The following is a 14,723-nucleotide window of genomic DNA, read 5'->3' on the forward strand; positions in this document are numbered from 1 at the left end:
ATTAATTTTTTTAAGAAATCGAGTAAAATAACGATAGATTATTACAATTTAAATATAGGTTATCATAAGAAATATCTTACTACTTATCATTGATTGACAAATCATCTCCGTTTAGAACCGTTTTTCGTATACAATGATACCTGTCATTGCATTCAAATTTAACACATCCATTATAGTAATCAGTAACCTACCCTCCATCTCTACTATACAGCAGAGTGATACCCAAAAAAAATTAGATGTATAAAGTAGGAACAACACACGGTTTCATTCAAGGATGATTGAGGTGGAGGATTCTTAAGTTGTTCTTCTATGAGTGCTTGCCAAACAAAAATATGTATTTGTTTTAAAAGCAGTTTAAAATATATCAGTTGTTGTTACCGTTCATTTTCCTGCTCTAATAAATAATAAATTGTTTAATAATAATATTGTTAATAAATTATATGATATACTATAATATAATATATTATAAATAAGTAGATACTTAATAAATATTAATATGAAATAACTAATAATGAATCTAATCAAACTTAACGTTTCCGTTAATGTTGTATTTCAGTACATAAAGTGAACGACCACATTTTGAAAAAAATTACACGATGTAAAATTGGAGTGACCATTTCGTGAAATATTTTCGAATTTCACGATGTGTAAAAAATCTGTTTCCATTTCACAAAATGGTCATCTTTTCATGAAAAGATCGATTTCATGAAATGGCTACGATATATATATATATAGTATAGATTATATTAATCGGGTTTCTAATTCTAGTTAAATACAAGAAACTTCCAAAATCAACGAAATTAACGAAAAAATATGCATCTCCATATTTAGAACCATTACCTGAACCTAATCACCCATGGACTAAAGTGAAAAAGGTTAAGTTTCACAATAAGAATGTAAGAAAACAAAGAATGATTAACAAAATGAAAACAATACAACGACAACAAAAACTGGAGACGGAGGTAAATAATGATTATCGCACACAATATACCAACGTTGAAGTCCAGTTATTTAATTTTTATAATGTTGTTGATGTTGAAATTCACTAAGATCATATATTTATTTCATAATTTTTCAGATCTAATTTTTTTCTATTTAAATTGAACAGCAACTTATAAACATAATTTTAAAAAGAGATAGCATTTCGCCTTTTTATAATTTACATCTAGTTAAATATTAACAATTAACAATGATAACATGACATTAATATAAAACCTTTAAATCTTCAATTTTTACATTTTGATTGAAGTTAGTATTTTTTATATCGATTTTATGGTGACGTTTTTAATCAGTTCAACATTCCTAGATTTAAACAACATTAGATCTTTATTCTTGGATTTTTTTTCCAAATATTGCATTTTATAAACTGTCGGGGATTGTTCAAAATTGTTTTTTTTATTGTTTTGTAATCCTCAATAAGGAGGTACACTCAACACCTACTCTGTAGAATAGAGCAGTTACCTGCTTTTTTTCTAATAACAATGATGTAATTTAAAGAAAATAAGTTTTTATTTTGGAAATTATTATTATAAAAATATTCTCAAAACAAACCTAAAATAAATTAATAATAAATTAATTTGTAATCGTGTCGGTAGGTGACTAGATGATCCCATGCTATGTAGGTCTGTTAAAATTAAACTAGTATTTCTGTATGTAGATAAAATAGTTGCGTGCGTGTATGAGTGAAAAATTAATTAGAATATGATTTACGTTAAATAGCTGAACGATGAAAAAAATATAGCAATGAGAATGAAAATCACTTATCCTAAAAATTCAGTGAACAAAATGTTTTGCAAACCGCCGTTGTTGAAAAAATTCAAGAGAGAAAATGAAAATATACTGGTACCGGAAATAAAGATCCCTATTGTCAAAACCTATATTTATGGTATGATTATGATTCTACTGCAGTGGATAATATTTATAGATAAAAATAAAAATATAGGACTGGAAATTTAGCCTCATTAGTTATCCTAGTCCAATTTAAAATCATAATGAATAGTATATTACTCGTACTAGTACAGAAAGGTTTTTTTTTATATTTTAAACAAATTTAAAAATTATTAAATTATTTTATCATTATACCTTATTGCCTGTACAAAATGCACCCGTGTTATGTTTGACTGCCTATAACTGTGCCGCCTGTATAGAGTTGCATTTTTTTCAATCGATTAACCAATTATGTATCATTTGTTAAAAATAATAAATTATTTGAATAATCCATTAAATAATCGTATAGCCCTTGAAATAATAAATAGGTATATATTGAAGTCATTAACCGGGATAATAAAAACTATCCTATTTAGTATTTTATGACGAAAATAAAATTACACACATTGATCATAATTTCATCAAAATTGGTTGAGTAATTTCGGAATGCATCGAAAACATGTATATGTATATGCATGGGCGTAAAATTGCCTTGTTAGAAGCGGGGTTTAAATTATAAACTTAGAACAATTTTATTGTAACATTTATTATATAAGATATTAAGATGTAGGTATTTAAAATCTTCAAAATTATTTACTTAACGGCGTATAAATGTTCACATAACACAGTTACATATATACCTATCGGATATTCTGATAAGGAATCATGATTTACATCTTATAATTTCCTCTAATAAATAACCTTAAATTTCTTAAAAAACTTTAAAATATGTAGGGGGCTAAGCTCCCCTAAGTCCCCCCCAATTTCTGTTTGTGTGTATATGTTCTCGTATATTTATAGTTATACGATTTATATAATTAATACGTTAATAATACACGTTTATTTTAGTAGATAACTCAGAAGTTTTTTAATTTAGACAAATGCTATTGCGATAGAAACTCCTCCGTGATATACTCTTTCGTTTAAAAAAAAATCAATAAAATTTATAATATAATTAATATATTATTAATTGGATTGAGTAATTTTAATTAGTTTCGGAGTTCATCCCGGGTAAACATTGTGACACATGATTTCTATAGACGGGGTAATTCTTTTATCATAAAACACTCATTATTTCAAAAAGTATTCATGTTTTTGAAAATATTTTTTTACATAGTTTCAAGTTGTTAAAAAAACAACGTTTTTTTTTTTTTTACTTTTTTACTTTTTTGAATGACATTATAGTTTTAATTTCATATTCCAAAGCAGAAAAATTTTCTGAGTATCTAGATACATAAAATTCGAATTTAGGGCGAGTAGTTTATGAGATATACTTATTTAAAGTTTAGATAAGCGGAGTAAGAAGTGTACAAACATTTTGCGGAGTAACCTCGTACCATTTCACTCCTTTCATCAAAACTTTAAATACTTAGAAAATTTTTCTGCTTTAAATATTTTTTTTTTTTTTTTAATTTTTATTTTTAAAAGAAATTTACAATCTATACCTTAGGCACAATGAGTAAATGTGATACAGAATATATATACAAGGTATCAAAACAAATCAATATTAATAATAAAAACAGTTTACAATACATTATATAGTACATGTTACGTTTGATGAGAGCAGCCACCCATTAATGACACTTTCGCTCTTTTTTTTTTTTTTTTCTATGAGTACTTAATTATTTAATACTTGATTTATATAAGCAAGTCACGACACCATTTACGTTTTAGCCTTCTTGGAGGGTTTCCGGGGATAGTTGGGGTAGAGAGATTTCTAACGAGGGGATTGGGGTGAGATAATAAGTGGTGGTGGAAACGTTTATAATAAATTTTTGCTTCATCATGCACTAGAGGCATTTTTAAATCTGAATGAATAGTATGATTAGATACATAGGGAGGGGCATTTAATAATTTACGAAGCGCTAGATTTTGGAAAGTTTGTATTTTGTTTAGATTGGACTTTTTTGCGTTTCCCCATAATTGCAGTCCATATGTCCACATGGGTTTAAGTAAGGATTTATAAATAAGGAGTTTGGTACTAGTGTGAGTGTATCTGTTATTATAAATGAGATTTTTTTAAAGACGTAAACGTTGGTTTAAGTTTATCCTTTTTGATTTAATATGTTGGGCCCATGTCAGCCTTTTATCAAGGGTTAGGCCAAGATATTTAGTGTTCTGAGCACTTGGAATTTGGGTCCCGTAAATAAAAACATCATTGCAAGGGGTAAGTCTTAGGGTGAACGTCGTATGGATAGATTTCGCTTGATTAATTTTAAACCTCCAGTTGGTGTACCAATCTTCCATAAGAGAAAGGTGAGATTGGAGATTTTGAACTGCTAATACAGGGTTAGAGTGAGTTGAGAGTATAGCTTTGTCATCCGCATAATCTGCAACCATTGTGTTAGGGGAGGTTGGTTGGTCCGAGGCATATATATTATAAAGGAGGGGAGAGAGAATACCACCTTGGGGGAAACCCGCTGAAATATTGGCTATAGAAGAGTAGGCATTACCAACACGAACTTGAAAATTACGCTCAGAGAGATATGATTTAATAACGAGAAAGTAGGTAGGATGAAGAATTTTTTTTAATTTGTAGAGAAGGCCGTCATGCCATACCCTATCGAACGCCTGGGAGATATCGAGAAATGCACTAGTGCAGAAAAGTTTTCTAAAGCGTATGATATGGCATCGACTACTCTATGGACCTGCTGTATAGTTGAGTGGGCAGTACGAAATCCAAATTGGGAATTGGGAATGATACTGTTTTCTGCTATACACGGGAGCAAACGTTTGAGTAAAAGTTTTTCCAGAATTTTAGCAAAAAATGGAAGTAGGCTTATGGGCCGAAAAGAGGAAATAGAATCAGGTGGTTTATTAGGTTTAGGGACTAAGATAATTGTAGAGAATTTCCATAAGATTGGGAAGTAAGAGAGACGTAAAACAGAGTTAAAAATATGGGAAAGATGGACAATTGCTTTTTTAGGTAGGCATCTAGCTACTTCAGCTGTTATTAGGTCGAATCCTGGAGATTTCCTAAGGGAGGATTGACTTATTGCGAATTTAATATCATTTGGTGTGAAATGTTTAACAGGACTAGTCGTAGGAGGGAACGGAGAATTTAGATAATCATTAACAGTATTAACAATGGTATGGGAGAAAATGTCAGGGTGAGGTTGGAAAATATCAGAAAGATGCGCTTTGAAAAGTTCAGCTTTGTTCGGGTCAGAAATTACATAACTGCCATCTGGGTTTTTAATTGGGAGGTTAGCAGATTTATATTTACAGATTTTTTTAGTCTCTCTCCAGAGACTACCATCTTTAGTAGATAGATTTGAAAGAAAATTAGCAAGAGATTCGGATTTATATTTTGCCAAAACTTTTTTAAGGTGGTTGGCAAGTTTATTATATTTTTGTTTATCGGACGGAAGACGCGTTCGTTGATACAAAGCTCTAGCTCTACGTTTTTCTACAATGATATTGCGTATATATTCTGGAATTAGGGGGTGATGAGTTGCAGGTTGAAGTTTTCTTGTTGAAGACCACGCCGCAGACTGTATAAGTTTTGTAAGGTTATTTACAGCAAGATCAATATCCTCAGGTGTTTTAAGTTTTACATTGAGACGGATTTGTTGGTCAACAAGATTGTGGAATTTAAACTTGTCAGTAGAGGAGTTGAATAATTTAGGAGACTCCTGTCTAGTCAGTGGGGAAGCACTTACTGTTAACATCACTGAGGAGTGATCGGAATTAGGTTCGAGGAGGTTTTCTGTTTTACAGTAAAGGTTATTTGGAATTTTAGCAACAAAAATGTCTAAGATATCAGGGTTTTTGTGTGTGGAGGTCGGCCAGTATGTAGGACTAGGTGGAGCAAGAACTTTGAAATATTTGGATGATATAAAATTTTGAAGAACTAATCCACGCGGATTATTTGTACGACAACCCCATGACAAGTGTTTAACATTATAGTCACCTCCAACTATAAAATTGTGATTTAATGTGAGAAAGTAGTCAGTAAGGATTTGGTTTGTTATCTTGTGTTTCGGGGGGAAGTATAAGGCCGCAATAGTGATTGGTATGTTATTTAAATTAATATTTAGAGCACAGGATTGCAAATAGGGTTGGCAGAAATTTGGAAGCGATTGGAAAATGATCGATGATTTAATTAGAATGGCAACTCCATCATGCGCAGTGTTGTCAGGATGATTGGTTTTCAATAAATTGTAACCAGGGATATGGATTGAAGAATATTTGGTAAAATGGCTTTCAGTTATAAGAGCTATATCTATTCGTTTAACGTGAAGTACAGTTTTTTAAGCCATTAGCATTAAATTGGAGTATTAAAAGAGATTTATTTGTGACGTTACTAGACATTTATATTTTATCAAGTAGTTTCGTGATTACTTTATTGAGTAGAGAGATGAGATGGTTAATAAGTGATTTGAACTCCTCCAGAAAATTTGTAATTGTGTTACTTAAATCTTGAGTTGGAATAGGAAGTGTATTGTCTGATTGACCAGAAGTGGCTTGAGCATAAGTGGGAGAATGATTTGAGGGTTGGTTTGGATGAGCATTTGTTAAGGGGTGGGTGCCTCTTACATTTGTAGTCTTATTTCTAACATTATCAGATAAAAAGTTACTTTTTGTAGTTTAATTTCTGCCACGCTGAAGATCTCTGTAGACTGAACATCCTTTATAACTTGCTGGGTGATCCCCCGAACAAAGTGCGCATTTTGGTGGATCTGAGCGCGATTTTGGACATGACGAGGATTGATGATGATCACCACATCTGACACAACGTGAGTGATAGCCACAGTATGATTGTGTGTGTCCATACTCCTGGCAGTTAACATTGACTGATCACTTTAGGTTTGTAAGGCTCTTCAACTATTATTTTGGTATGTAGAAGAGAGGATAGCTGGTAAATATCATTTGAATGAGCAGTTGGTTCCAAATCAACAAAGAACAACGGGAGTGGACATTTGGTGGTCTTGTGGAGAACGTTTGTAACCAGTCTAACCTCAAAGAGGCGAGCTTCAAGCTCAGATTTTATTAAATCAGTAGGTGTAGATTGATGGATATGACGAATGACAACACGTAAAGGTTTATCTTCCCGTAATTGAAAGGTGTGGTATTTAGCCTTGCTATCTTTTAGATTGCGAACAAGCACTCTATAAGATTCCGGGTTTGAGGTTTGTATTTTTAGACGGTCGCCGGCGGATTTGCAAAAGAAATGGTCAACACCAATTAGCTCTATAAGAGCTGTGCAGAAGTTTGGAAAGTCTAACACACCTTTCATGAATATCGGGGGAGGAGGTTTGATGTGGATATCGTTATTTACATCTTCTGCTTCAGAGGTAGCGTCAACATCGATGTCTGGTGAATCTTTTTCACTTGGATTTGAATTTAAAGCTTCGAAGCGATTTCGTGTTGTAAAAAGTTTTTTGCTCGGCGGAGGGGGGTTTTCGGATGAGAAACGTCAGAAGAAGAACTAGAAAGAATCCTTTTATTTTTCTGCGAGGAATTCTGCAAGATCCATTCGCCATCTGTAGGGTTGTTCATATTACGACTCTGAGAGCTGTGTTCAGAATTAATTAAGGGACTTTTGTTAGAATTTGTAGGAATTGTTAAACGAGCAGGCTGTATAGTGCTGTTTTTAGTTTTAATTTTATCCGTAATAGTTGATTTGGTTGTTTTTTTTTGTACACTATTTATAACTGGAGTAGGCGGCATTACTTACGTGAGCAAGGTCACGGACCGCTGGACGACGGACGCAAAACCGCGATAACGCGGGGCGTTATCTGCGGTTTACGCAACGACTATTAGATGTTTCACAAGACACTTATATCATGTAGGTAAAATAAAAATTACATTTAGTAAGCATTACGAGAACAGTACACTTACAGTACAAATTAAGTTACTAATTTGCATAGAGTTTAACGTTAGTAAATTTTTGCTATAAATTTGAACCAAATCGGTTGCACAGAGCGAGAATAACAACAAAATTATAACGGAGTTGGCTTTAAATATGAAATTAAAAATACACGCTAGTGACGATAAAACACACACAAAAGAAAAAAGGTCAGGTTACAGGTAGCTGGAAACCTACTATTACGGTCGGCCACAGAAATATCCGAAATACACCAAGCAAATAAGTATTTAAATTTAAATTTTATATTAAAAAATTGAACATTTTCATATTCACTCACCTTTTAAACCTTCTCTGGACTCCCACAAATATTTAAGACCAAAATTAGCTAAATCGGTCCATCCGTTCTTGAGTTTTAGCGAGACTAACAAACAGCAATAAATTTTTATATAGAATGATTACATTTTATTATACCCTATTATTACGATTTAGAACAAAAAGACGCTGCCGTTTGGGCGCGAGTAAAAATTATTATTATTCAATTCTTTTAATTTTGTCTTTTACATATACCTATGACAATAACATAACGATAAACATACATAATATGTGACCTCCTAATCTAACCTAACTTAAATAATTATATTACACATATACATTAATTAAAAATATTGAAACAAAATATAATAATCCAAAATTTAATAGTTACTGTACAGAAATGTTTTGGGCTATCCCTCTCAAAAATGATAAAATTCTACATTGTTCATAATTTTTAACAATTTTTAAAATTCTATTATGAACATCAATTTCCTGTTTCTAGTTAAATATAAATATGTCTCCCAGTTTGTACTTTTTCAAGACCCGTTATAAATGATTGCAAACTTAGATGATAATTGCTCATCTCCGTGTTTAGTCTTCTGTTGGCAGCTTTGGCGTGATTATTGGTTCTCTTTTTCTCATTCAAAACTCTATTACACATGCTCCAACTATCGGATGGAAATATAGGTAACCAGCGACCTCTTCCATTTCTATTAATTCTTCCAACGTAATTGTCTTCAAACAAATCTAGTAAGGTTTGTAATTCATCTGGTAAGTATTCGGACAATCGTTCAATTGCTAAATCAATATCATTAATTTAGATGAATGACAATGATATAACCACAGAAAAAACCAGAAGCGACACTTTATGAGTTAAACGAGGGTTCTTATGGAGCACAAATTTGCTACACCTGTAGGAATATCAGTATGGCCTGTGAAAAGATATTTCCCTTAATTCTATTTCTCTAGCTAGACTGATATTCCAAATATTCAAAAGAACGCGATAACGTTTTTTATTGTTTACAAAAATGTATGTTGCCGAACTGGCCGAAGCACTATAAAATTGGCAAATCAATGTTAACCAGACAAAAATAATTTCACATTTTTGTTATTTTATAGATACACTGATATTCCAACAAACTGAACAGTATTTTTGAGTTCTCAGCTAGTATCCCTTCTGGTTATTCTGTGATATAACCATTTTCCCTAAGATCAAAGTATAGCATTATTTCGATAATTTGATATAATCCCTAAATCACATATTTTTTTATGAACATTTTTGGAAAAATGATAAAAACAACCTTAAATTTCAATTTTTAGATACTCAGTTTTTATCAATTTTAATGTTGCTTGTTCGAAATAACAACATTGGTTCAACATTTTAAATGAATTTGTGTATGTTATTTCTTATTTGTTTGGCAATAGCGTATATAAGTGGGTGTACACCTCCAAATGCTTCTGGAAGTAACACAAAATCTTGAGAAAAAATAAATGGAGCGATTTTAAACGTTTCATCATGGTACCGATTTTTTTAATTATATAAAATGTCAGATACAGACGAACGACGGTTTCTTTCAAAAATTAAAATACGATCCACGACTGGTCTACTATCGTCTAATAAAAATGGTTCAGTCATGCCTGCTGGTAGTTACTTTTTATTATACTCTACACTTATTTCAGCTTTATTTTTAACCGTTCCCCGTATAGAATGAATAGTATAGGCTCTTAACACGGTCGGCTCCGCTAATTTATATTCGTCATTCACCGCTCACCAGAGCGAATAATCTGGTTCTACAAAATAAGACGACACGTTGTTGTCAACGGTTATTCCGTATGAGCTATATTATAAATAGCCGATGACGACTAGGATTCGTCATAATATATTTTAAATATAACACTTAGGTATATTGACTGATTAATATTATTATGATAATTTATAAAAATAAAATATTACTTTTCAAAACAACTTTATTCATACAATATAAACATTAAATTTGAAAAATAATTAACTTGACTTTTCTTTGTCTTCACTTCTTTTTCTTAAAATATTAAAATACATATAATTAAAACGATATTAATTTAAATTTGTTTATGATATCTTCAAAAAATTTTTCAAAACATAAACCAAGCTAACCATTGTATTGTTCACAGTAATAATTGTATCTTTACAAATATCTTTATTATAACAAATTTTACATTTTTTGTATAGATAAATTTAATGAGCATGGTGGTCCTATTTCTTTTGCTTTTTTTTTTTGTTATCACGACTATAATGTTCCCTTCCACTATTAAATAATCTTTTACATCCACCCATTCAGAATAGTTAATTGTGCGTTTTCTTGTAAATTTACAGCTTATCTGTGTTTTCTTTCTCTTTTTTATTGTCTTTTCTCCCTGATTTACAAAAATTAAATACCATAATTACATTATTATTTAAATAAATTAAAGAAAATATGATTTAAAATGTATTATAATTAAGTTACCAGTGATGTGTCCATCATTTTACATTTTGTGCCTATAGGCTAGAAAGCAATGCGAAGTTACTATTTTTTATTTTTTTTATTTAATTAATTACCTATATAAAAATGGTTCTAGTATACAGTCATACCCAATAACCATGCCAATAATTAATAACTGATGTAGTGATCGCTGTGCAGGACACTGCGATATGCTCCACGTTAATTATTTAACGATGTCGCACGTCTTTGTCGAGCTTAAAATGGTATTGAGAAGGTAGGTAGTTGAAATAATGAACACATTTAGTAAAAATAATATTAATAATATACTCAACTATTCTATTTTTTATACTATTACATAATATAATAATATTAAACCTAATTGAAATAATACTAATTATTTAATATTATACATATAAGTTTAAGAAACTTTTATTATTTGTATTAAAGCATTTTTAATGTTTCTTACATTAAATTTAGTATGACTAGCACACAATGTGTCATATGTCATAGGATACTCTTCGTCATTGGTTATTGTTCCATTCTCAAAGAAGTCAAAAATATTATCAGAAATTTCTGATTGTGTTTCACATGAACTCAAAAACTATAAAAAAAAATAAATAATATTATTTAACACTTTATTATAAGTATAGGTACATTATAAGTCAACTTTATAAGATAATATTATAACTTACCTTATACCTCATCACAATTGCCATCATCTCCAAACAGACATTTAACACAATATGATTTTGACAGTGGTTGTAAATCAGAAGCCATAATAATATTAAAATGACTTATAACTTTATAAATTATAATATAACTATTATAGCTATGATTATAGTATGATTAAACAGAAGTATAGTTATAACAATTTATCACACAATATTAATACTACAAGACATAATGATTATAAATTATTGGTAATATTTTATTATGAATGATAATAAGAATTGAGAAGATAATCTATTATCAACAATATTACTATTTTCTATGTCATTAACTATAAATACAACATAATCAATATCATTCTAATACTATTATTAATTTATTATTAACCAATTCTATCAATCTATAAACGTGGTCATACGATGGTTTTTCAGAAGATGACACGATGCAAAGAAGTGGTGACATGCATACCACGATTGGTGAAGAGGAGGAGGAGGAGGATGAATGGCCAACGACTAGTCATGAGTTCGTAGAGAACGAGACTTGGCGATCTAGAGGATGGTCGACAGCGTCTAACTCAAGCACGGTGACCGAAAATACTACCTTGTATCACAGTACCAAACTCATCGACACGCAGCAGCCACCCACGCATGGTAACTTACTAGAAAAACCATTTGACTGTCTCCACACTGATTACGAGGAGTCAAATGTTTCGATAGATTCAATCAGCGAGTCGTTTGAGAGCACCGTGATGAAAACGAACCCGCACAAAACAGTTGTAGTGTTCGATTTTGATAATTCAGTAGACCCGTTTGATTGCAACATGACCATCAGGTAGGCGGTATTAAATATTTATAAAATCTGTATTACTATACCTGTCCAGTAATTCTCAGTATACCAACTATAAACCAAGTTTGGTTATAAAATCTTAAAGATAATTCGTTTCTACCCAGTATTATCTAGATCAGAGGTATTTTTTTTTTACCGATTGGAAACTAAATAAACTTATTAATTGAACACAGTCATTACCAGTGTTAGGCACAGATAAGATAATAGATATTTTTCAATTTAATCATCTTGATGAGATAATAAATTAATTTAAATAAAATGATCTAGATAACACTTAGATAATTTACAAAAAAAAAAAAATAAACTAGCTTAGGTGATTATATATATATATATATATATATATATATATATATATATAATTAGGAAATTTATTTTGTATAAATATCAAAATATAATGTAACACTATGTTACAGAGCAACAAATCCCAAAAAGCATTGAATGAAGTCGCTAATGATTCTAAAACTTGACAATATTTTTGTAAAAATGATCATTCAGTACTTTTTAATTTTGTTAATTTTAGTTCAATAATTGCTTCAATGATATTGGTTTGGTGTAGAACAAGTTTTTGAATTGCATCAAAAAAGGAATACGATTAAATTTTCAAAATATTTGTAATATTTTAAGTTTATCATAAGCAATCGAAATTTTTGATTTTTCGGTTTTTTTTTTTTTGAAATGCCGATAAAAAAAATGGCATTCCAAAAATCTATATAAAATTTAATAAAAGGTTTATTATAAGTTGTTTTTGTTTATACGCATTAAAAGTTCAAGTGTTTACAAAATACCTATGTCAAAATCGCGAAAATGTACAAGGAATTTTGAAGTTGAAAATTCATAATATTTTTTTGATTTATACCTAAAGTTACAAAACCAAATAGAAGAACCTTCTTCATAACTTTTTCTTCTAATAACTATAAAAAATTTTTAGCGTCAATACAGAAAAAATTGTATGAGCTTAATTTAATTTTTTACGAAATCGCATATATATCCTAGGTACTTATTAACCTAGACTGACAAATCACCTCCGTCCAGAAACATTAATCGTATACAATGATACCTATCATTGCATTCAATTTAACACATCTAATATAATATATATAGGGACCTACTCTCCATCTCTACTATACAATCGAGCGATACCCACTTGCCCGTCCTTTTTTATTTTTAAATTGTCATTTTATTCGCTGTGTTACCTGTGTAATGTATAATTTTATCTTATTCGTATAATTGTTTGAATATTTAAATAATAATTTATGTTTTCCTAAAATTTTGAGAGGAGGGGCTATAGCCTAAAACTCTATTATACCCTATACAAAAGAATACCTGCTGGCCGCTTGACAAGGCACCACAATCTTATAGGATAATATAACGACTACGTTAAGAGGACGTTGCCACCCGCATGTGTTGTATCCGACTTACGCACATACGACAGTGATTTTTCGTTCACCAGTTTCAATAGTGTGCTTTTAGTTTTGATATTAGAGTAAATTGACCTGTTACCAAATTTTTAGGTAAGAACATTATCTGTATTCTCTCGTTGGTTTTTTACGATATTTTAATTTTTAAGTGAGTTATGAGTATGAAAAATATAAATATTTGAAATGTCCATAATTCGTAATTATGTGAGCTAGCACATTGTATTTTTTCGTTAGTATCATTAGGTGAAGTCTTTGTAAGAGATTATAAACGGAGTCGCTTTATAAATTAATGCAATAATTGTTTATTTTATACTTGGAATTTTTTATTTTTAAATGATCGATTATTAATTTTCAACTCCATATTATGTTTTGGTCCAGGGATATTTTACGGTCAATACTGGAGCTGGAATTCGCTAGCTAAGCGGATTCCAGTTTGAGTGTCCAGTCCCGTGGTTACTCGCACATATGTTCATGAATATTCTATAGGTATTTATAATATGACTAAATATTATGCCACTTCACGAGAAAAATGTCAATACCTATTAAATTTATTATGGAATTTTTATCATAAATCACGACCTGGATAGACTGATGGTTAAAATTTTGGTTTCAGAGACGACGGAAAAAATACGAACGGTGAACAGGAAGACGCCGGTGAGAGCGACGATGACGCGGTGTTATCGGAGACGTTGCGTGATCTTAATGTGATGAATATGAACGCGGACGAAGAGAAAATCTATCAAGTGTTTCGAAAATACGGTGCCAGCATGGCGGCTCAGTATGGCAACAGTCACCAGCAACAGCAGCAGCATCCGTCGGTTTTTTCGTCAGGCACTGGTATCACTGTGGCCAAAATCAACAGGACTAAACATGTCGACACGCCGTCGATGAAAGGCATGCAGAGCACTCCGTTGCCGTCAGCTGTCCGAGTCGCCGTCAAAGGACAATCATCGGTAATAGCTCTTGGCAAGAAAATGTCCGTGTTGAAATTACCACCTAATGATCGTGACAGTAATGGAGTTACCGTGCACATCGATGACAGCAGCGTCGTCAATGAGTCTATGATAGATGGGGACTGCGATCATAACGTATGCACGAGGGAACTTCAGCCACTCATAAATAAGGTTAGAGACGTAGTCAGAATTTTTACACGCAAGTACCTACACTTTTTATTGTTTTTTGCTTTTCCCCATTTATATTTGGTTTAAAATAATTGAATGGAAATTTAACGAAAAAACGAATTCTATAAATAATTCTATAAAGAATAATTAACAATATCTT

At 31.0% G+C, this 14,723-nt stretch overlaps 1 protein-coding gene across 1 annotated transcript in view; it reads left to right on the plus strand.

The window, feature by feature from the left end:
* The window catches only part of LOC113560052, a 56,773-nt gene that overhangs the window by 23,861 nt on the left and 18,189 nt on the right, over positions 1-14,723 (plus strand). Inside the window, exons 6-9 of the mRNA XM_026965833.1 lie at positions 769-962; positions 1,720-1,885; positions 11,610-12,009; positions 14,056-14,566. Of these exons, the coding sequence (XP_026821634.1) occupies positions 769-962; positions 1,720-1,885; positions 11,610-12,009; positions 14,056-14,566 (1,271 nt within the window). The remainder of the gene's footprint in view (positions 1-768; positions 963-1,719; positions 1,886-11,609; positions 12,010-14,055; positions 14,567-14,723) is intronic.

The sequence above is a fragment of the Rhopalosiphum maidis genome, chromosome 3 (genome assembly GCF_003676215.2).
Source record: "Rhopalosiphum maidis isolate BTI-1 chromosome 3, ASM367621v3, whole genome shotgun sequence".
Classification (NCBI taxonomy): Eukaryota; Metazoa; Arthropoda; class Insecta; order Hemiptera; family Aphididae; genus Rhopalosiphum; species Rhopalosiphum maidis.